Below are 24,897 nucleotides of genomic sequence, written 5' to 3' on the forward strand. Positions count from 1 at the left end.
CAATAGTCCCACCTGAAAGTGAGTGGGTGGGGGGGCATCTCAATAAATTCACGTGTCTCTCTATCCTTATCTACTTTCCTTCATCTGTACTGAGGTAAAATAACTGATGGGAATGATGGTTAACTGTATTGAGATGCCCCCTGCCTGTGTGTATCAGACTCCTACCTAAAGGTGACGGGAGAGATGCGTCCCATGAGGGCGTAGGCGGTGACACTCTGCAGGTGGAACAGGGCCCCATCAAACAGCAGCAGCAGAARGATGTCTGGACTCCAGCTGAACGAACGCCCACTCTTCCCAATCACTGAAATGTCCTGGAAACACAAAGGAGCATGGGAGAACATCTTRACTTGTTGGGACTCCCCAAAACCAAATATCAGGTAAGTTGCTAACTTACCACTTTCATTCCAACTTAAAAAGGCTGGCACACTCAGTGCAATTTTCATTGCTTGTTTTTAAAGCAACAATTTGTCAACATAATACCAGTGTTTTGGCGATCATTATGATAGTAATAGTATTTAAAAATTTGTATCTGCCATCAGTAGCTTTAGCTGCACAACACAGTACTACACTGAACAAAAATATAAACGCAATTTGTAAAGTGTTGGTCCCATGTTTCATGAGCTGAAATAAAAGATCACAGAAATGTGCCATACGCACAAAAAGCTTATTTCTCTAAAATGTTGTGCACAAATTAATTTACATCCCTGTTAATGAGCATTTCTCCTTTGCCAAGATAATCCATCCATCTGACAGGTGTGGCATATAAAAAAAACTGATTAAACAGTATGATCATTAGGTGCACCTTGTGCTGGGGACTAGAAAAGGCCCCTTTAAAATGTGCAAAACAATGCCACAGATGTCTCAAGTTGAGGGAGCTTGCAATTGGCATGCTGACTACATGTAACCACGCCAGCCCAGGACCTCCACATCCAGCTTCTTCACCTGCGGGATAGTCTGAGACCAGCCACCTGGACAGCTGATGAAACTGGATTTGCACAACTAAAGTATTTCTGCACAAACTGTCAGAAACCGTCTCAGGGAAGCGTGCTCATTGTCCTCACCAGGGTCTTGACTTAACTGCAGTTCGGCTTGGTTACTGACTTRAATGGGAAAATGCTCACCTTCGATCAATCAATCAAATGTATTGATAAAGCCCTTTTTACATCAGCCGATGTCACAAAGTGCTATACAGAAACCCAGCCAAAAGCCCCAAACAGCAAGCAATGCAGATGGCCACTGGCACGCTGGAGAAGTGTGCTCTTCACGGATGAATCCCAGTTTCAACTGTACCGGGCAGATGGCAGACAGCGTGTATGGCGTTGTGTGGGAGAGGTTTGCTGATGTCAACGTTATGTCAACGTTGTGAACAGAGTACCCCATGGTGGCGGTGGGGTTATTGTATGGACAGGCATAAGCTAAGGACAACAAACACATTTACATTTTATCAATGGCAATTTGAATGCACAAAGATACCGTGACGAGATCCTGAGGCCCATTGTCGTGCCATTCATCCACTGCCATCACCTCATGTTTCAGCATGATAATGCATGGCCCCATGTCAGAAGGATCTGTACACAATTCCTAGAAGCTGAAAATGTCCCAGTTCTTCCATGGCCTGCATGTTCACCAGACATGTCACCTATTGAGCATGTTTGGGATGCTTTGGATTGATGTGTACGACTGTGTTCCAGTTCCCACCAATATCCAGCAACTTCTCACAGCTATTGAAGAGGAATGGAACAACATTCCATAGGCCACAATCAACAGGCTGATCAAATCTATGCAAATGAGATGTGTCGCGCTGCATGAGGCAAATGGTGGTCACACCAGATAACTGACTGGTTTTCTGATCCACACCTTACTTTTTTTTAAGGTATCTGTGACCAACAGATGCATATCTGTATTCCCAGTCATGTGAAATCCATAGATTAGGGCCTAATGAATGTATTTCAATTGACTGATTTCCTTATATGAACTGTAACTCAGTAAAATCTTTGAAACTGTTGTATGTTGCGTTTATATTTTTGTTCAGTGTATATTCAAAACAAATGGAGACCGGTACACACTAGGCTACACAATATACTCCAGGGTAGAGAGCACAGTAGTTTTCCCATGGACCTGAACTTCCTAAACATAATAGGCTATAATTTAGACTCCAGGATTGACTGGAAAATAAATATTGATAACACGTCTGCCTGCAAATTGTCCCGCTTCTATCAAATTTATGCCAGATTATTTCAAAACGTTTCTTTGTTTTGTAGGCTATTCCTTATCTATTGTATTAAACGTAATAGTCACAAACACTAATAACCTACTTTTTGCTGATTTATGTTCAGTAGCCTACCTTTCTTATCTTTTGTTGGGCATGCGAGATCAAGTGTGCCTATATGTGTGTTCTCAATTACCACAAAAAAATATTTAACTAGGCAAGTCAGTTAAGAACGAATTCTGGATTGTGCAAGATTTGCCTATTATTCTTTTCAACATTTTTCAAGCTGTGTCAAGATGATGGGAATTATGGCTAGACATAAAAGTATTGCCATAGTTTTTACTAAAATCTGCTTGAAATACTAACTTGGCCACTTAGGAACATTTACGGTCTTCTTGGTAAGATACTCCAGTGTAGATTTGGCCTTGTGTTGTAGGATATTGTCCTGCTGAAAGGTGAATTCTTCTCCCAGTGCCTAGTGTTGCTATAGGATTTTGCTTGTACTTAGCCCTATCCTGTTTCTTTTTATCCTGAAAAACTCCCCAGTATTTACCAATGTCAAGCATACCCATACCATGATGTAGCCAACATCATGCTGAAAATAATGAGGCAGTTACTCATCAATATGTTGGATTTGCCTCAAACATAGTGCTAGTGCATTTAGACCAAAGTTTATTCCTTTGTCATTTTTCCCCCCTCCAGTATTACAGTATTGCTTTGTCGCAAGATGCATGTTTTGGATAATTTTTATTCTGTACATTTGTGTTCTTTTCACTCCGTCTGGGTAGTTTAATACATCATTCACAGCATGATTATTACCTTGACCATGCTTAAAGCGATATTCAATTGTGTTATTGTTACCCATCACTGTTCTTCTTTGAAGCTTTCGAAAAGCTCCCTGGTCTTTGTAGTTGAATCTATGCTTGAAATGTATTGTGGACAGAGGAAGGGTTAGTCATTTAAAAATCATGTCAAACCCTAAGAGTGAGTCCATGTAACTTTTTACTCCTGAACTAATTTCGGCTTGCTTAAACAAAGGGGCTGAATACTTTTGCAATATATATATATTTTAGTTATGCATTTTTGTATTTATGTTTTGTTTGACAGAGTATTGTGAATATTGTTGACTAAAAATTACAAAATCCATTTTAATACTACTTTGTAACACAAAATGTGAAAAAAACAAGGGGTCTGAATTTTTTTGCAAGGCACTATATATATTGCGATTCTCACAATTCTATATGTATTGCGGTTCGATACTGCAATTTTATTATGATTTGATGTTCCAAACATATTGCTCAATATATGTCTGCTGCAGAGAGATAAATGAGAGCAATAGTCAGGGAAGTAAAAGCGCTGAAAACATGTTGGTTCACCATTTCAAAAGAAGATGGCGCAGGTACAGCACACTTTTAAAATATTGCAATATGTAACTATCCATTTTTTCCCCCCGTCACCAATTATCACCTGTAGCCCAACTGATGCAGCATAGTGGCTATAAAACATGTACATAGGCTGAAGCATGGGGTTTGTCCATCTGCATTTACTCCATTGGACACAACTTCACATGAAAATGTAGGGCAGCTGTGCTTCTAGGCAACTATGCAGTATTTTGTTTTTTGAGAAACAGCTTCTATCTCAAGGCCATCAGACTGTTAAATAGCCATCACTAGCACCTTAGAGGCTGCTGCCCTATAGACATAGACTTGAAGTCACTGGCCACTTTTATAATGGAACACTAGTCACTTTAATAATGGTTACATATTTTGCATTACTCAACTCACACGTTTATACACTGTATCTTAGTCTATGCTGCTCTGACATTGCTCATTCAAATATTTATATATTCTTAATTCCATTCCTTTACTTTAGATTTGTGTGTATTGTTGTGAAATTGTTAGATATTACTGCACTGTTGGAATTAGAAACACAAGCATTTCGCTACACCCGCAATAACATCTGCTGAACATGTGTATGTGACCAATAAAATTGGATATCCTGATTGTTATTATTAATAATTGTTATAATATAATTCTGAATTAATTATTCACTATATTTGTTTGGTTTTTATTATAAAGTAGGCCTATGTCATTGGCCATTTAAGACACCATTGCCCATTTAACCCCTAGTCGATGTCCACGCTCCCGCTAAAAATGAATTAGCATAATAATACAAATGAAAAAAATAACCATAAAATCTGTCAGTTTAAGATAGAGATATGTTTTTTTGCACTTCAGCATCTGCGGTGAAAGGTGACAGAGCTAGATGAGACTTCCCAAAAATCGGCCTTCTCACAAAACCGTCTGTAGCATCCGATCGGTTTGGCCTACAAACTATTATGACCCCTCTATGGGAAAATTAGACTCTCTCAAACACAATGGTTGTTCTCAGTTTTGCTCTAAAGTGGGTACAGCCGATCTATCTAGCGTCCGAACAGTTTGGGCTACACACTAATATGATGGTGAGACTCTCACGAACATATCACTTGTTTTGCTCTAGGATACCCACAGGCCTCACAAGACTCATCTGAAGGTACCCCAGCACCAGTTGATTTAAAAAAAAAAATGGAAGTATACTCTTTCGTGCCAAAAATAAGGGGTTAAATAAAAWTTTTATCCTGATCTTCTTTACATCTCTCAGATATAGGACAGACACTTCAGAACAAACTTTCTTTAGATTGTTGGGGGGGTCCATCTGTTATTCAAAGCGTGTGTATGGGCTAATAGCAGTAAAGCCTAAATGTATTWATCCTCAAATCACCTTTTCATTTTTTTTTTGATACTTCAAGGGGTCTTAAAATTCTAAATCAAATAGCTAAATTATCCTTGGTATTACCTTCTTAAAACAATTCTATATAGCTTAGTATAACTTAGTAGTATCCTGGTCAGTGACAGGGGTACACTTAAGGCAAAGAGTAGCTATTTGAACCTCAAATGTATTTTAATTTGTTTAACACTTTTTTGGTTAATACATGATTCCATATGTGTTATTTCATAATTCTGATGTCTTCACTATAATGCTACAATGTAGAAAATAGTAAAAATAAAGAAAAACCCTGGAATGAGTAGGTGGTCTAAAACTTTTGACCAAAAGTTTGGGGTCACTTAGAAATGTCCTTGTTTTTGAAAGAAAAGCAAATTTTTTGACTATTAAAATAACATAACATTTATCAGAAATACAGTGTAGACATTGTTAATGTTGTAAATGACTATAAAGCTGGAAATGGCCCATTATCAGCAACCATCACTCCTGTGTTCCAATGGCACGTTGTGTTAGCTAATCCAAGTTTATCACTTTATAAGGCTAATTGATCATTAGAAAACCCTTTTGCAATTATGCTAGCACAGCTGAAATTTTTTAAAGAAGCAATAAAACTGGCCTTCTTTAGACTAGTTGAGTATCTGGAGCGTCAGCATTTGAGGGTTCAATTACAGGCTCAAAATGGCCAGAAACAAATAACTTTCTTCTGAAACTCGTCAGTCTATTCTTGTTCTGAGAAATGAAGTCTATTCCATGCGAGAAATTGACAAGAAACTGAAGATCTCGTACAAGGCTGCGTACTACTCCCTTCACAGAACAGCGCAAACTAGCTCTAACCAGTATAGAAAGAGGAGTGGTAGGCCCCAGTGGCCAACTGAGTAAGAGGACAAGTACATTAGAGTGTCTAGTTTGAGAAACAGACACCTTAACTGGCAGCTTCATTACATCAAATGTATTTATATAGCCCTTCTTATATCAGCTGATATCTCAAAGTGCTGTACAGAAACCCAGCCTAAAACCCCAAACAGCAAGCAATGCAGGTGTAGAAGCACAGTGGCTAGGAAAAACGCCCTAGAAAGGCCAAAACCTAGGAAGAAACAGAGAGGAACCAGGCTATGAGGGGTGGCCAGTCCTCTTCTGGCTGTGCCGGGTGGAGATTATAACAGAATATAGCCAAGATGTTCAAATGTTCATAAATGACCAGCATGGTCAAATAATAATAATCACAGTAGTTGTCGAGGGTGCAACAAGTCAGCACCTCAGGAGTAAATGTCAGTTGGCTTTTCATAGCCGATCATTAAGAGTATCTCTACCGCTCCTGCTGTCTCTAGAGAGTTGAAAACAGCAGGTCTGGGACAGGTAGCACATCCTGTGCTATTAAATAGTACCCACAAAACACCAGCCTCAACGTCAACAGTGAAGAGGCGACTCCGGGATGTTGGCCTTCTAGACAGAGTTGCAAAGACAAAACCATATCTCAGACTGGCCAATAAAAATAAAAGATTAAGATGGGCAAAAGAACACAGACAATGGACAGAGGAAGATTAGAAAAAAGTGTTATAGACAGACGAATCTAAGTTTGAGGTGATTGGATCACAAAGAAGAACATTTGTGAGACAGAAAAAATGAAAATATGCTGGAGGAGTGCTTGACGCCATCTGTCAAGCATGGTGGAGGCAATGTGATGGTCTGGGCGTGCTTTGGTGGTGGTAAAGTGGGAGATTCGTACAGGGTATAAGGAATCTTGAAGGAAGGCTATCACTCCATTTTGCAACGCCATGCCATACCCTGTGGACGGCGCTTAATTGGAGCCAATTCCCTCCTACAACAGAACAATGACCCAAAGCACAGCTCCAAACTATGCAAGAACTATTTAGGGAAGAAGCAGTCAGCTGGTATTCTGTCTATAATGGAGTGGCCAGCACAGTCACCGGATCTCAACCCTATTGAGCTGTTGTGGGAGCAGCTTGAGCGTATGGTACGTAAGAAGTGCCATCAAGCCAATCCAATTTGCATGGGGTGAAATCTCTTCAGATTACCTCAACAAATTTACAACTAGAATGCCAAAGGTCTGCAAGGCTGTAATTGCTGCAAATGGAGGATTCTTTGACGAAAGCAAAGTTTGAAGGACACAATTATTATTTCAATTAAAAATTATTATTTATAACCATGTCAACATCTTGCCTATATTTCCTATTCATTTTGCAACTCATTTCATGTATGTTTCAATGGGAAACAAGGACATTTCTAAGTGACCCCATACTGTTGAACGGTAGTATATCATTTGAATTATAAGAAAGGGAGACGTTCCTAATTAAACACTATCGCTTTGTGTGTGTGTGTCTGAGTGTGTGTGTTTGGACAGGGTTTTGTTTGGACACAATGGAAGCCAAAAGCAGTAAGGGAGAACCTTGTCTGCCCGATCCGTTGATTGGACCGGTGAAGGTACTGGCAGCTAAATGGGGCAGGGACACAGGTACCGCTCTGGCACAAAGTAGCATATTTTCCATTAAAAAGGCACATTGAGTGAAGTTTTATTAGCAGAATGTAGAAAGAAGTTAGAGAAGTTTGAGGAAACCAAGAAAGGCAAGAAATGTCGAATAGATTGGGGCAAGTTTAGAAAGTGGGAGAGGGAAGCCGAAACACAGACAGGGAGGGTTAAAGGAATATTGGTGAAACAAAGTAAGAAGAAGAAACAGGGATGTTGATGATAATGACTTTCCACCCCCCTATTATACCCCTGTATCCACTGCACCAGCCCTGGTTGTCCGACAGCAGCTCGCTAAGCTGTCACCCCAGCCGCAGCTCTACCCCCAACAAGACCTGATACAACTGCGGGACCCGCAAACCCCTAGGAGGTGGCCCATGAGCAGTGGAAATCCGTTCCATTCACATCGACTCTGGCTTGGACCATGGACAGAGGGGAAGAGGAAGGGGTAGAGGAAAGGGGAGACAGTGCTGACAGACGGGCTGGACGACAACCACTACTGGGTAGGAACTTTGCTTGTTACAACTGTGGAAAGGAGGCACATTTCGCCAGAACATGTTGAAACAAACAGGGGGCAACAGGGGAATGTTGGAAAAACGGACCTCCACTGATAACAACCCTTTACAACCCACATATGGACTGACACAAGGTAGAGACAGTTGACACCCTTGGACAGCATTTCAAGATTTTTTAAAACCCTGTGAGGAGCTGATGGTTTGTTTTTTCGTCAATGGTGAGTTAATCGATTTTCTAGTAGATACTGGCGCTGCAATGTCCGTCATAAATTCTAAATCTATGTCCGAACGTCCCATGTCAAATGAATCAGTCAGCACTGTGGGAGCCTCAGGAGTGACTATGAAAGAGTTGCTCACGATGCCCCTACCTGTTAAAGTTGATAACACATACATCAATTAATTTACTCTGCATGTTGTCCTATAAATTTGGCAGGAAGAGACCTTTCTGTAAATTGGGGATTAATATTCTTTGTAAAGGAAAAGGCCTCAGTGTTGTACAGCCTCATGAGACATGTCATCTCATGATGCTGTTCGACACGGTCTCAACATGTGATTGGTACTATGCATGGGACATACAGGATATTGAGCGGTCACATTATGACTCGATTGACAAAATGTTCTCAACTGCTGGCAGTTGTTGGAAACAGAAAGGCAGTTATGTCACAGACTGGCTTACATTGCACTGCAAATTTCTCACCATTGACAAGAGATTTATATTATGAACAGAATTGGCTGACAGGGACCATACCCAAAGACAGCCTACTGTGCAGTAACATGTATAGTGGGCCCCAATTTTGCACTCTGAGTGTTAAATTGATACATTACCTATATGCTAACTACCCAACGTTTATTATTTATGTCATTCTTAGCTTAGCTAAATGGTATAGTCATTGTGCGTTCTCAATGAACATTGTAAAATCGGGTGCTATGTAAATTCGCTCTGGCTATCTGCTCCGATTTCAGAGCATTCTAGTCTGAATGTGCCAGAGCACAGATTAACTGTTGAATTTACTAATGCTCAACACTCGTTGAACATGGCCGGTATGTAATTGTATTCYAACACAGCTTCGGTATGTGAGTATGTTAATAAAATGTGTACGTATGCTTTGACAGGAGGTTTGAAACATTTTTTCATTGGAATGAAATAGTAAAGGAGGTTTTGAGTAGAATCCAATTCCGCTCACTTGGCAGCCGTGTGTGTGGTTAATACAGTCACAGTGAAAGTCACCCTGTTTTAGGTGTGGGGCCGTTGGTCATTGGAAAAGTGAGTGTAGAGGCAATAGAGTTGAAATTGGCTAAATTTACGACAGGAAAAGTATTATATTTAGTGAGGAAACGGACAGAATCGAAAGCAATAAGACTACTACCCATAGGACCAGTAACAATACCCGGATAATGTTAAATGGCAACAGAATTGGAGCTGATATTGGGGTTGGATAATCCTTGCGAGATTCAAAGACAGTGTATTCTAATAGGTAACATATTAAAATTGTTAGTATATTGTGTTTTATGTTTACAAATAGTCCAACTTTGTATCACGCCGCAATGAAGCAATCGCTAAAACTGTGTTGAGGGTTTTGTGTTGTACAGTATATAGTTAATTTGTTATTGGTGTAAAAAGACGAAGAAACTTGCCAGACATCATATTCAAAATAAAGAAAAACCCTGGAATGAGTAGGTGTGTCCAAACTTTTGACTGGTACTGTAGTCATAAATCTAAGATTTATGAGCCACGTGGACGCGACCGCAGTATGTAACGACCTGTGTTTATGATCGGCAGAAGGAACAGAGAATGGTGGCCATATTAGCTATCTTGATCTACACAGAAGAGCTAAATTACTTTTTAAAACTCTGTTCCCAGGGCCTGTTTCTGCACATCTGCTAACTGTCATAAAGATTAAAGAATGTACTTTCTATAAGAGGAGAGAGACAACTCAGATCGTTGAGCATTCAACTCTGAACTATTCTTAGTAATGGTTGATTGCTTCATTTTTTGCAAATCTTATAATAAATTTGTTGTTTGTAAGAATCTGCAGTCTCTCTTCCAATAGAATTTCTACCACAAGCTACACCTAACAATGCTTGAAACACTGGTTGTAACTGCATTTGTAAAAACAATGCCACTTGTGCAATTGAAGGAGTTTAGAAATAAATGTAGTAGCAATGGAAAACCGGGATCCCCTCTTGACTTAACAATGGCCAAAACTGTCTTGAAAAGTTTTCCCACGATTGCATTAAGAATTGTTGTGCATTGACCACTTGTCAAAATACATGTTTTCCTCCGTATGGCTCTCGCAAATTGAATGCGCCTTGAGGAGTATTTCTCTCACATAGAACACACAGGCTGACCAGGTAAATAGGTCAACTATTCTACTATGGAGTTGTCTGATTTAGTTTTAATAACAGGCTACATGGGAAAAATAGTAGCACTGGAAAGTTGCATTCTGAGTGATGAAGTAAAGGCTTTGAATTGCTTTACCAGCAGCTACACACCACTGTTGAGTTGAGCGCCGCGCGGTGATGCGCATTATAGACTAATTATTCTTCTGAACATTGGAGTCAGCAACAATCATGCACATCAGTTCAGAGCACACAGCGTAACAGAGAAAATAAAATATTTGTGAATACATTTGGGAATATATTTCGTAGAACAGACAAGCTTCTGTATTAGGCCATTTACAAATGTAATATACTCAATAGTACAGTGCCTTCAGAAAGAATTCATACCCCCTATTCCACATTTTGTTGTGTTACAGCCTGAAATGAAAATGGATTAAATATAATTTTCCTCACCCATCTACACACAGTACCCATAATGACAAAGTGAAAACATGTTTTTACACATTTTAGCAGATTTATTGAAAATGAAATATCTAATTTACTGAAGTATTCACACCCCTGAGTCAATACATGTTAGAGTCACCTTTGGCAGCGATTACACAAAGTTAATTTCTTTGCCACATTTTTTTTCAGTTTTACTTTAGTGCTTTATTTGCAAACAGGATGCATGTTTTGTAATATTTTTATTCTGTACAAGCTTCCTTTTCACTTTGTCATTTAGGTTAGTATTGTGGAGTAACTACAATGTTGTTGATCTATCCTCACTGTTCTKCTATCACAGCCATTAAACTCTGTAACTGTTTTAAAGTCACCATTGGTCTCATCGTGAAATCCCTGAGCGGTTTCCTTCCTCTCTGGCAACTGAGTTAGGAAGTACGCCTGTGTCTTTGTAGTGACAGGGTGTATTTATACACCATCAAAAGTGTAATTAACAACTTCACCATGATCAAAGGGATATTCAATGTCTGCTTTAAAATGTTTGTACCCATCTACAAATTAGGTGCCTTTCTTTGCGAGGGATTGGAAAACCTCCTTGGTCTTTGTGATTGAATCTGCGTTTACAGATAATTGTATGTGTYGGGTACAGAGATGAGGTAATCATTCAAAAATCAGGTTAAACACTTATTGCAACACAACTTATTAAGCACATTTTTACTCCTGAATTTATTTAGGCTTGCCATCACAAAGGGGTTGAATGCTTATTCACTCTAGACATTTCAGCTTTTCATTTAATTTGTAAACAATTCTAAAAACAAAATTCCACTTTGACATTATGGGGTAATTGTGTGTAGGGCAGTGACACAACATCTCAATGTAATCCATTTTAAATTCCGGCTGTAACAACCAAAAGTCAAGGGATGTGAATATTTTCTGAAGGCACTGTACTGTATATGTGACTGACCATGAGGAAGACCCAGGCAGGTATGAGCATAATGACTGCAGCTGCACTGGTGTAGAACTGCAGATCTGGAGGGCTAAACAGGACACAGGAACAAGTATTTTATTCAGTACCGATTTCACATACTATAATCTACAGTCAACATCAAATTCCTCAACACCTCACATTCTTTACACATCTGTTAATACACTGATGTATTGTGCTTTTGTATTCCTATGATACAATTAAACAGGTATTATAATCTAGTACAGGATATAAAACTGGGCATAATAGGCCTACATTCATTTACTAAAATATGGAAGAACTAAAAACAACTTACCTGAATTTGTAGGTGTCTCCACTTAGTAGCTTCTTTGAAAAAACATTCTGTAAACTGAAAGGGAATACGAAGAGAACAATGAAAACATGTGGTGTTACATTACCTTGAAAAGACAAAACTGTGAAATGTGAGAAGTTATCAACGCTGGTACTATTGTGTTACTGTGTATGTGTCTACCAGTCCATAATATTGGTGGAGGGCTGCACGCGGGTACTACTGTGTTACTGTGTGTGTGTGTGTGTGTCTACCAGTCCATGATGTTGGTGGAGAGGGCTGCACACGGGTACTACTGTGTTACTGTGTGTGTGTGTGTCTACCAGTCCATGATGTTGGTGGAGAGGGCTGCACGCGGGTACTACTGTGTGTGTGTGTGTGTGTGGTCTTACCAGTCCATGATGTTGGTGGAGAGGGCTGCACCGGGTACTACTGTGTTACTGTGTGTGGGTGTGTCTACCAGTCCATGATGTTGGTGGAGAGGGCTGCACGCGGGTACTACTGTGTGTGTGTGTGTGTGTGTGTCTACCAGTCCATGATGTTGTGGGAGAGGGCTGCACGCGGGTACTACTGTGTTGTGTTGTGTGTGTGTGTGTGTGTGTGTCTACCAGTCCATGATGTTGGTGAGAGGGCTGCACGCGGGTACTACTGTGTTACTGTGTGTTGTGTGTGTGTGTCTACCAGTCCATGATGTTGGTGGAGAGGGCTGCACGCGGGTACTACTGTGTTACTGTGTGTGTGTGTGTGTGTCTACCAGTCCATGATGTTGGTGGAGAGGGCTGCCACGCGTACTACTGTGTGTGTGTGTGTGTGTGTTGTGTGTGTTGTGTTGTGTGTGTGTGTCTACCAGGGCCATGATGTTGGTGGAGAGGGCTGCACGCGGAAGGTACTGTATGTGTACTGAGTGGTGTGGTTACTGTGTGTGTATGTGGTGTGTTAACGTGTGTGTGTGTGTGTGTCTACCAGTCCATGATGTTGGTGGAGAGGGCTGCGGAGAAGCCCAGCATGTTGAAACTGATCTCTGTTGCCGTGCAGAGGGCCAGACCAGCCATGACAGGAAAGAGGGACAGGTTCACCCACATACCTACAGTAGTTTACGTACGTGTACACACACACACACACACAGCACTTAAGGACATAGTCATACTTCATTAATAAGTGCATCGATGATGTCGTCCCCACATTAACCGAACATACATATCCCAATCAGAAGCCATGGATTACAGGCAGCATTCACACTGAACTAAAGGCTAGAGCTGCCGCTTTCAAGGAGTGGGACACTAAACTGGACGCTTTTAAGAAATCCCGCTACGACCTCCGACGAGCCATCAAACAGGCAAAGCATCAGTAACGGACTAAGATCGAATGCTACAAAGTTTTTTATTTATTTAACCTTTATTTAACCAGGTAAGCTAGTTGAGAACAAGTTCTCATTTACAACTGAAACCTGGCCAAGATAAAGCAAAGCAGTGCGACAGAAACAACACAGAGTTACATGGAATAAACAAGCATACAGTCAATAACACAATAGAAAAAAAGAAAGTCTATATACAGTGTGTACAAATGGCATGAGGTGGTATGGCAATAAATAGGCCATAGTAGCAAAGTAATTACAATTTAGCAGATTAACACTGGAGTGATAGATGAGCAGATGATGATGAGCAGATGATGGTGTGTAAGTAGTGATATTGGTGTGCAAAAGAGAAGCAAAGTAAATAAAAACAATATGGGGATGAGGTAGGTAGATTGGGTGGGCTATTTACAGATGGACTATGTACAGCTGCAGCGATCGGTTAGCTGCTCAGATAGCTGATGTTTAAAGTTAGTGGGGGAAATGTAAGTCTCCAGCTTCAGCGATTTTTGCAATTCGTTCCAGTCACTGGCAGCAGAAAACTGGAAGGAAAGGTGGCCAAAGGAGCTGTTGGCTTTGGAGATGACCAGTGAGATATACCTGCTGGAGCGCGTGCTACGGGTGGGTTTTGTTATCGTAACCAGTGAGCTGAGATAAGGCGGAGCTTTACCTAGCATAGACTTGTAGATGACCTGTAGCGAGGGCCAGCCGACTAGAGCATACAGGTCGCAGTGGTGGGTGGTATAAGGGGTTTGGTAACAAAACGGATGGCACTGTGATAGACTGCATCCAGTTTGCTGAGTAGAGTATTGGAAGCTATTTTGTAGATGACATCGCCAAAGTTGAGGATTGGTAGGATAGTCAGTTTTACTAGGGTAAGTTTGGCGGCGTGAGTGAAGGAGGCTTTGTTGCGAAATAGAAAGGCGATTCTAGATTTGATTGGAGATGTTTGATATGAGTCTAGAAGGAGAGTGTTTACAGCCTAGCCAGACACCTAGGTATTTGTAGTTGTCCACGTATTCTAGGTCAGAACCATCCAGAGTAGTGATGCTAGTCTTACGCTCGTCGGATGTGGCAGGGCTAGCAAACTATCAAGGAATACAAAGGGAAACCCAGCAGCCGACCAGACAAGCTAAATGGCTCGCTTGGCAATTTCTCGCATGGAATAGCCTTAATTTCTCAACAAGAATAGACTGACGAGGTTCAGAAGAAAGGTCTTTGTTTCTGGCCATTTTGAGCCTGTAATTGAACCCACAAATGCTGATGCTCCAGATACTCAACTAGTCTAAAGAAGGCCAGTTTTATTGTTTCTTTAATCAGAACAGCAGTTTTCAGCTGTGCTAACATTATTGCAAAAGGGTTTTCTAATGATCAATTAGCCTTTTAAAATGATAAACTTGGATTAGCTAACACAACGTGCCATTTTTGGGACCCACGGAGTGAATGGTTGGCTGATAAGGCCACTCTTCACCCAAGAATCCAACAGCCGTACACTTTGAAACATTACTATACTAGAGAATGATAGATCAGAAAGTAATACTATAGTATCTGCGGGTGATAGAGCATGGTTGTTACATCAGAAGTTAATGGTATCTGTAGGAGACAGATGCTTAGAATGTGCTGGGTGGACGGGGAAGGAGTGCTATAGTGATACGGGTGGAGAGTTTGGATTAGACATCAAGGGGGTTTGAGTCAGGTCACCATAAGGGAAGACAGACGGTTTTTTACTCCTATACTTTGTTTTCTCTCCTCCCTCGTCTCCGAGTACGCCCTACTATTAAGTAATCGCTCTGTCGCTAACAAGTTCCGGCATCTTGGTCTGTGTGGCGCCCCCGAAGTGAGTGAGAATGATGCGTAGGTTGGCTCGGCCGTGCCACGTTAGAAACTAATTGGTGGCTATGGCGGATGGGAATCGTTTTTGGGTACTTCAGGACCCCAGTAAAGGGGGGAGTACGGAGGTCAAGGTCAGTGCCAAATATGATGGGACGACTATGAGAACGGTTATAATTTCTGCTAGCTGTATCCCTGACCCCCAATTATTTTGTTCTTCTGTCATGACCTGGAGATAAAAGAACATAAGGATTGGAGAGAAGGAGGAGTTGTCTAAAATTTGGAGTGTGGATACGTGATGTCTGAATGCAGCTGTATCGAACCCTTTGGGAAAGAATTTTACAACCTTGGTTAAGCTTTTCTAGTGTCCGTCAAGTTATTTACTCTAAAAATAAGAACCTAACAACGCCTATGTAAGATTTTCCATTAATCATACGTTTTCAGCTACAATAGTCATTTACAACATTAACAATGTCTCCACTTATTTTGATCAATTTGATGTTATTTTAAATGGACAACATTTTTTGCCTTTCTTTCAAAAAACAAGGACATTTCTAAGTGACTCAAAACTTTTGAACGGTAGTGTGTGTGTGGTGGTGTGGTGTGTGTGTTTTTGTGTTATATTAATTATATATATATATATTAATATATATATATATTATATATTATATAAAAATATACTGTGCCTTCGGAAAGTATTCGACCCCTTGACTTTTCCACATTTTTGTTTCGTTACAGCCTTATTCTAAAATGTATTAAATTTGTGTTTTTCCCTTCCTCAATCTACACACAATAACCCATAATGACAAAGCAAAACGTTTTTTTTAAACAARTAGCTAATTTATTACAAATAAAAGCCAGAAAAAAGTACATATACATAAGTATTCAGACCCTTTACTCAGTACTTTGTTGAAGGACCTTTGGCAGCGATTACAGCCTTGAGTCTTCTTGGTTATGACGCTACAAGCTTGACACACCTGTATTTGGGGAGTTTCTTCCATTCTTTGCAGATCTTCTCAAGCGCTGTCAGGTTGGATGGGGAGCGTTGCTGCACAGCTATTTTCAGGTCTCTCCAGAATTGTTAGATCGGGTTCAAGTCCAGGCTCTGGCTGGGCCACTCAAGGACATTCAAAGACTTGACCCAAAGCCACTCCTGCGTTGTCTTGGCTGTGTTCTTAGGGTCATTGTCCTGTTAGAAGGTGAACCTTTGCCTCAGTCTGAGGTCCTGAGCGCTCTGGAGCAGGTTTTCATTAAGGATACCTCTGTGCGTTGCCCCGTTCATCTTTCCCTCGATCCTGACTAGTCTATCAGTCCCTGCCGCTGAAAAACATCCCCACAGCATGATGCTGCCACCACCATGTTTCACCATAGGGATGGTGCCAGGTTTCCTACAGATGTAATGCTTGGCATTCAGGCCAAAGAGTTCGATCTTGGTTTCATCATACCAGAGAATCTTGTTTCTCATGGTCTGAGAGTCTTTAGGTGCCTTTTCGCAAACTCCAAGTGGGCTGTCGTGTGCCTTTTACTGAGGAGTGGTTTCTGTCTGGCCACTCTACCATAAAGGCCTGATTGGTGGAGTGCTGCAGAGATGGTTATTCTTCTAGAAGGTTTTCCTATCTCCACAGAGGAACTCTGGAGCACTGTCAGAGTGACCATCCAGCTCTTGGTCACCTCCCTGACCTAGGCCCTTCTCCCACAATTGCTCAGTTTGGCTGGGCGGCCAGCTCTAGGAAGAGTCTTGGTGGTTCCAAACTTCTTCCAATTAAGAATGATGGAGGCCACTGTGTTCTTGGGCACCTTCAATGCTGCATTTTTTAGTACCCTTCCCCAGATCTGTGCCTCAACACAATCATGTCCCGGATCTCTACGGACAATTCCTTCGACCTCATGGCTTGGTTTTTCCTCTGACATGCACTGTCAACTGTGGGACCTTATATAGACAGGTGTGTGCCTTTCCAAATCATGTCCAATCAATTTAATTTACCACAAGTGGACTCCAATCAAGATGTAGGAACAAGTCAAGGATGATCAATGGAAACAGGATGCACCTGAGCTCAATTTCAAGTCTCGTAGCAAAGGGTCTGAAGACTTGTGCAAATAAGGTTCTGTTTATTATTTTTAATACATTTGCTAACATTTCTAAAAACCTGTTTTCGCTGTGTCATTATGGGGTATTGTGTGTAAATTGATGAGGCTTTTTTTTATTTGATCCATTTTACAATAAGGCTGTAATGTAACAAAATGTGGAAAAAGTCAAATGCACTGCATCTACCTCCATTACCTCGTACCCCTGAACATCAACTCGGTACTGGTACCTCGTGTATATAGCCAAGTTATCGTTACTCATTGTGTATTTATTCCTTGTGTTATTGTCTTTTTKAATTTTTCTCTCTGCATTGTTGGGAAGGGCCCGTAAGTAAGCATTTCACTGTTAGTCTACACCAATTGTTTACGAAACATGTGACAAATACAATTTGATACTAGAGACGGGAATGTTTACAGAATGAAACCCTGACAGAATCCTAAGAACATAATGAAGGGTGCATATAAGGGGATAGTGAAGGGTTTTCAGGATTGGAACTCAGCCAGGCACGTCACTGTGTGTATGTGCTTTACCTGTGTATTCCCCCAAGATCAGCCTTGACATGATGACAGTGAAGATGGGCGCAGAGCTCTTCACCGTCTCTGCAAAGGAAACGGCCACATTCTTCAGGCTCACCAGACCCAGCACCACACTGGTGAACCTACAGAACGGAACAGGTCAGTGGCATTCAGACCAGAAGACAATCCCACACTACATCCACTCTGAACCTGAACCTCTGCTACACAAAGTCCGTTTCAATTTTCCAGATTGTCAAACTGTTTACCTGTAATGATAGAGGAGCTGATATTGAGGTGCAGCATCTCACTTCCCTAAAATATACCCATTTAGTGGCCATTTAAGTTCAACAACCATTTTGGTAGCACTGATACATCTACTATGGAAACAACACTCAAATGATCACAAGATAAACATTGATCAATGAACATAAGCCATTACGGAAATAAAAGCTAGTTATGTATTAGTCCAACTTAACAAAAGGAAACAAACCAACCAAATAACTTCAACAATGCAGCTAAAAGTAGAGTCATTAGAGTGCAGACCCACCTCATGAGCCCCACAAACAGCATGATCATGAGGAAGTTGGGGGGGTACTCAGTCCTGGACTTGTGCTGGTATAGGCAGCAAGGCACATACATCTTCAGAAAGCCTATGATGGTGGTGGAGACCATTTGAACAGCGCCTACAAAAAACAAAACAAAAACAATAAACCATGGTACAACATGTAGGAATTGAGTCGTCTACCCTTGAGGCCCTTAGTACACTGATTAGAATCAACCAACTATCATCTATTGATTGGAGTATTGACAATTTGAAATTGTGTGTGTGTGTGTGTGTGTGTGTATGCCTGTTCCTTACCCAGCATGCTTGGCTCCCCCTCTAGCAGAGATAGGATGTACTTGTTGAGGAAAAGTGTGCAGAAGCTGAAGAAGTACCACAGGCCCAGGTAGACCAGCGACTTGGAGTTCCATACCCCTGAATCTGCCTCGATTATCGTGGTCTCTGTGATGGTGATCTTCAGCACGTGTTCCCCCGGCATGCTCTCGCTGCGTGCTAGCACCACACGCTCCTGCCTGCTTCGAAACGGCGAAAGGAACCGCCACAGGGAATGTCTTCCAGCCCAACCGTTGGACGCCATGACGCACAGCGCACGAGGATCCACTGACCAGGATCCAGCAGGCACAAATACAGAGAGGAGGGGGATGGGACTGGTGGAGAGGACCGGTCAGTCCATCGTCAGTCTGTGTGTCTATCCAACAGTGTGTTCAGCATGACTGTAGAACTGGTGGTCTCTGCAACACAGCTAAAACACAAGGAATGAATATAGTTGACAGTCTTCTAGCATTATGCCATTTTATAAATCATCCTAAAAGGGATCAAAGTTACTTCACCCATATGCAGTCTTTATTGGTTTTCTAAATGATACACTAGACATTAAAGGCAATACTGCCGGGCACAAGCTTCTAACAGCGCAAACCAAGAGTCAGATCCACAAGACATGGCTATTAAAAGCCATGAGTGGTGAGTAGGGTTGCAAAGGGTCGGAAACTTTCCGGGAAATTTTCCATGGGAAGTTAAGCCTGGGAATTCTTACTTAAATTCATCAAAACGTTAGCTTATAACAGTGAACCTTTTTTTGTGGGATACACATAAGGCAATTCTAGGTCTTGTAGCATATTGTGGTTAAACTATCCCCAATTCAGTGGAATTGCAACCCTCTGCATGTGCAGTGCACTCTTCAATCACATGTACAGTGCACTCTCAAGATCTTGCACACTAATGAGATGCTATTGAGCCCACACTACTACACTGTCTGAGACAAGGACTACATGCTTTCTGGTTAGTTTTGATTACAATACTGGCTGGGGTGAATATATTTTATATGACATACATGATCTTTTGTTAACTAGTAAATAGTAGCCTACAGCAAAGTGTGTTTAAATCATTTCTAATTTGTTAACAATTTCTGCTAGTTAGTTTTTGCTACCATGTGACATAAAATTTACACAGCCTGTTATAGTGCAAATGGAGCGGATTATTGACCTCGAGACCAGGGGTGGCAACCACCACAGCCAGTAACTAGCATTAATTCTCTAAACACAGGAGCATATCAGCGTCACAGCAGAAACATCCAGAAATGAACCTACACCAACAATATAAAAAAGGACCAATGCATACTCTTGCAGAGATGTTCTGCATTTCGTGCTGCCACAGACCCCCCTCTGACTGTGGTCTCAGTCAAATAACTGCCAGTGTCCTATTCTAAAGGACGCGGACGCTACCTTCCTGGGTACACTGAAATAATTTTGGTCAACTTGCACAAATGAAGAAATGTTGTTCGTCGTTTGTGTTGATAAAGAATCAAATTGAGTCTTGGCGGTGTTTCACAGCCCTTGTGATATGCACCTAAGAACAGCAGAACGGAAGTATACAAACAAACCAGCACAAATCTTGGTAAACCGTCGTCGTGATTTCCCGTTACTCATTCAGTGGCCAAGTAGCAAACTTTTTGGATCGCGAAGCGTGTCCTTGGTTAATGTACACATCCCTAAGTACAACGACAGAAGATCGTGGTTACCCATCAACATGGTTCGCTCCTGGTTGGTTTTCATTGCAAAGCAGAATATATAGATCCTCGGTGTACTAACACACAAAGTCCAACATGAATGGCTCCCTTCCCGGGAAGCGTATTGACCGAGTCAAACCGTTTAGGAAGAACACCGTGGCTTATCGGTGATTGACAATGTATTTTGGCCCAATGACCCATTTTTGTTTCTTGATCAGATCTTAGGAAATACTAGCTGGCGAGATAGCAATAGCGTAGTGGCAAAAAAACTGAGTAAAAGTTTGCTGGTGACGGCCAAGTCTGGATATTGAATCCAGCGTAGGGTCCAGAAAGCATCCGAGGCGCTACCGGTATAAAGAGATAGATTACAAGTTTGGGGAACCAGCCTTTGTCGTAAAACCACGTAAAAGAGGTGTTCCATAGTAATCCGCATTCATTGCCAGAGACAGTTAATCTTACGTTGTCGGAGCCACGAGTTGTACGCATTAGCATACTATTCGAATAGCATCTTCAACAAGTTTTTTGTATATTAAATTATGGCGAAGAAAGTCAGGAAAAGCTAAAACCAAAGTCTAGGTATACAGAATTTACCCAGAATTATAGTAGGAAATGATAGAGACATGGCGCCCCATCTACAGCTAAGCGCTTCATAGGAGCTGTTTCATCCGGCAGTATTCTTATGCTATCTTATTTCAGTTCTTCACTGTCAGCACCTCTCGCCCGTCTAACTCCATGGTGTTCACGCTGCCCAAAGTGATCATCTCGTGCAGGCAGAAGTCCTCAGTGGCAAAAAGGGGCACAGTGGGGAGGTTGTGCGCTTTGTGCACAGGAAAGATAACTCCATCACCGTGCACCAGCCTGTTCAGCAAGGGCGTTCGCTTTTACAAGCAGCAAAGAGACTGCGTATGGGCCATTGCACCAGGGAACTGGGCAAGCAGTGGCTGAGGTCTTCAACCATATTTACTCAAAATAATTATTTATGTATAAACAATATTGAAATAAAAAATGTGTAAAATAGTTACCACTTGATTCTGTTTGTTTATGTTCATTAATAATTATTCTTTTTATTTTCTCCCAGATATATAGTAAAGTTTTTTTTTGGGGTGGTTAGGATAGCAATTTAAGGTTTTAATAACTGATAGTTATGTCTTCCTCTCACAAATGTAACTGAGTACCCAATTCGGCCACTTGGGTACAATTTGGTAATTTGTTGTGGGACACCTGGGTGACTTCATGCTCCAGTCATGTAGCTCGCTCATTTTTGAAGTTATCCCTATTCTAAACTTGCTCAGCTAATTGTTGGCCATCTTATTTTCATTCAAATCATCCACACATCCCTACTGTATGTTTGGCTGTTTCTGGGCAATTCGAAAGATGATGCAGCAACAATAAAAAACAGATAACGATGTTTAATTCCTTGTTTTCTCTATCAGATCTATTTGTTGTTTATTTCTTATCTATGTCATCACATTTCCACAGCAATTCAGAGTGTTCCTTTCAAATGAACAAGAATATGCCCATATCATTGCTTCTGAGCCTGTAGGCTAACAAGGCAGTTAGATGAGAGAAGGGGGGGGGGTGCCCCAAAGAAGTTAAGTAAAAGGGTCCGCTACAAGCTGAATCTGACAACGCAAGCATATTTTTATTTGTTTAAGCACTTTTTTGGTTCATCACAGCATGATCCATATGTCCATGCTCGATTAAGTGTGTTTGCAAAGAAAGGTGTATGCTACACTATTATTTCACAACTATTGGCCGTTAGAATAAGGCCCTGCAAAAAAAAAAAAAAATAGAAACCATTGCAAATGAGTAGGCCTGTCCAAATCCTTTCTGACTGGTACGTATATTTTTCATTACCTAAAGGGTTCCTTAAATCTTATCAGCATCAGCACAACAATAGATGTAGCGCATAATGTGGATCAATAGTACGAGCACGACATATCTTGTGTAATCTAAACACAATATACATATGCTTGTGGTGGACAATGTGTTCTTATTTGTTTTGTTTTGACTGGGGGTCCGGCGAAAGGTTCGGTTCGAGTGGCTAGTGTTCCTCATGCGAAGAGCAGAAAACTGGGTCGCTCCCCACAGTCAAGACACAATATGTCTTCAGGTTGCTTCCATCAACACAAAACACTGCTTCCTTCGGATAGAGTTTTTTTGACCGAATTCGCCAAGCTTATAAAATTAAAGAAAACAATATGTTACTCTGCCCATATAAACAATCTCAATAAATAACACTGGAATCTCAAATCTGAAAAAATGAATCTAAAATATATTTTCTTCTAATACAGGCTTAATCAAAGCCTAGTTGACCTATTTTTGGGGAACCATTTAATCTTTCTTTTTATATATTAATATAATTTTTATATCAGGGTGATGCTGCAGCACCCCTAAATTCCTGCAGGATGGCATATTTCATGTAACATATCCTTGTTCATAGGCTCTTAGCAAATTAACAGGATCAAATATTCACATTAGCTAGCTACCACCAAGTGCAAGTTTAAAAGTACATTGAACAACAGATGCTCATTCTGTCACTCCAGTACTACAAACTAAAACAATGTATCATGTTAATCTAACAACCAAATTTGGTAAAGGAAGTACCCGCACAGCGCCCATGAATACTCGTGCTGAGTATAGTCTAATAACCAATATATGGAACTGTAGTGAGATGAGCTCTTGTTGACGGAGTTCACGCCCAACACAAGTACATGCCCAACAAACCACCCAGCTGACTAACCATTGGCACTTAGCATACCACCGCCAAAACCGGTCATGCTGGAGGATCAGAGAGCAAGAGCTAGTACTTAAGCTACATGCTCTTAAAGGGCGAGTTCTGCTCAGCTGTTGTACAATAGTGCATCAAAGTAGTATACGGCTAATCTCTTACCCTCTCTATTGAATTTGTTATCACAGTGGGCGCCTAGGTCAGGAGTGAGTTATTGCCAACGTTGGTGCAGTGGGAACAAAGGCATGACGGCAGATTCGCGCATGATCACAGTTGGTGGAGACTAGTATAGCTTAACGCCGTCAAATCCGCTTAATCCGAATTCGTTCGCATGCGGCTTGAAGATCCGAGTTGAGATACTTCCATTGGAGTTCAGGGTAGTCATAGTTGTTATCTTATGGTTAATTCTAGAGATTAATCAAGAAACTGTACTGCAATATTGAGAACAAAAACAGCCCCATCAGATGACACATATTTTGTGGCTGAGAGCTAGGTCAGGTAATATGTGTTTGCGAGAGCAGGGCTCTGGCCGTGCTCCTCCTGCACATAGGGATGGATAAGCGGTCTTCGTAGGCGGCTGCTGGGTCTATCGTTGCCCCTCATCAATTCTGGTTTTTGTACATTGGATTAGGAATTTTTACCTTCATTCACTGCGGCCTCCTCACTCTATTGCCCATGCACTCTCGATGGCTATCGATGCCTTTGCTAATCGTGCTCCGTACGCCACAAAATGTCAAGGAAAGTATACTTGGACGATATTTTTCAGCCTTATCTTACCAATATGGTACAAGGCTCAGTTTAGGTACACACACTGACACCCCCACAACATTCCGCCAATAATGCAGCCGCGAAATTCTAAATGTATTGTGTATCACTTGAGCAAATACGTTGACGACGTATCAACACTTAAGCCAAAGCCTTCCATATTTCAAGAGCAGCAAAGACAAGAAACATCGTTCTAATCGCCACTACCTCATTGGCGTGAACCGATATAAAAGTATAGTGCATTCACGTGAAATGAACAACAGTAAGCTGACACTACAGCTGGAGTCCACCACATCGCAAGACTTCAATGCGCACAGCTCGCAGATTTTCGCCAGTCCAAGATGAGCTGCTCTGTAGAGTCCACATTCAGGTGGTTTAGACTCGAATAGACTACGCATAAAGAATTAGAAACAAACCGCCAGCATTCAAAAGTGACCAAAACATCAGCCAGGAAGCATGGAACTGAGAAGTGGTCTGTGGTCACCCCCTGCAGAACCACTCCTTTATTGGGGGTGTCTTGCTAATTGCCTATAATTTCCACCTTTTGTCTCTCCATTTGCACAACAGCATGTGAAATTTATTGTAATCAGTGTTGCTCCTAAGTGGACAGTTTGATTTCACAGAAGTGTGATTGACTTGGAGTTACATTGTGTTGTTTAAGTGTTCCCTTTATTTTTTTGAGCAGTGTATAAACACCATGGGACCACACAGCCATCATACCCTCAGGAAGGAGATGCATTCTGTCTCCTGGAGATGAACGTACTTTGGTGCGAAAATGCAAATCAATCCCAGAACAACAGCAAAGGACTTGTGAAGATAGTTGGAGAAAACAGGTACAAAAGTATCTATATCAACAGTAAAACGAGTCTTATATATCGACATAACCTGAAAGGCCGTCAGCAAGTGAAGACGCCACTGCTCCAAACTGCCATAAAAAAGCCAGACTACGGTGTGCAACTGCACATGGGGACAAAGATCGTACTTTTTGGAGAAATGTCTCTGGTCTGATGATACAAAATAGACACTGT

The 24,897-nt window shown here is 41.2% G+C and overlaps 1 protein-coding gene across 1 annotated transcript in view; it reads right to left on the bottom strand.

Moving 5' to 3' along the window:
- Positions 1 to 24,897, bottom strand: part of LOC111976546 (solute carrier family 35 member E2A) — a 45,096-nt gene that overhangs the window by 5,565 nt on the left and 14,634 nt on the right. The window contains exons 2-8 of the mRNA XM_024005464.2: positions 18,666 to 19,110; positions 18,354 to 18,489; positions 17,822 to 17,949; positions 12,988 to 13,108; positions 12,031 to 12,084; positions 11,715 to 11,787; positions 166 to 311 (exon numbers count right to left, since the gene is read on the bottom strand). Of these exons, the coding sequence (XP_023861232.1) occupies positions 166 to 311; positions 11,715 to 11,787; positions 12,031 to 12,084; positions 12,988 to 13,108; positions 17,822 to 17,949; positions 18,354 to 18,489; positions 18,666 to 18,945 (938 nt within the window). The 5' untranslated portion in view covers positions 18,946 to 19,110. The remainder of the gene's footprint in view (positions 1 to 165; positions 312 to 11,714; positions 11,788 to 12,030; positions 12,085 to 12,987; positions 13,109 to 17,821; positions 17,950 to 18,353; positions 18,490 to 18,665; positions 19,111 to 24,897) is intronic.

This window comes from Salvelinus sp. IW2-2015, linkage group LG17, assembly GCF_002910315.2.
Source record: "Salvelinus sp. IW2-2015 linkage group LG17, ASM291031v2, whole genome shotgun sequence".
Classification (NCBI taxonomy): Eukaryota; Metazoa; Chordata; class Actinopteri; order Salmoniformes; family Salmonidae; genus Salvelinus; species Salvelinus sp. IW2-2015.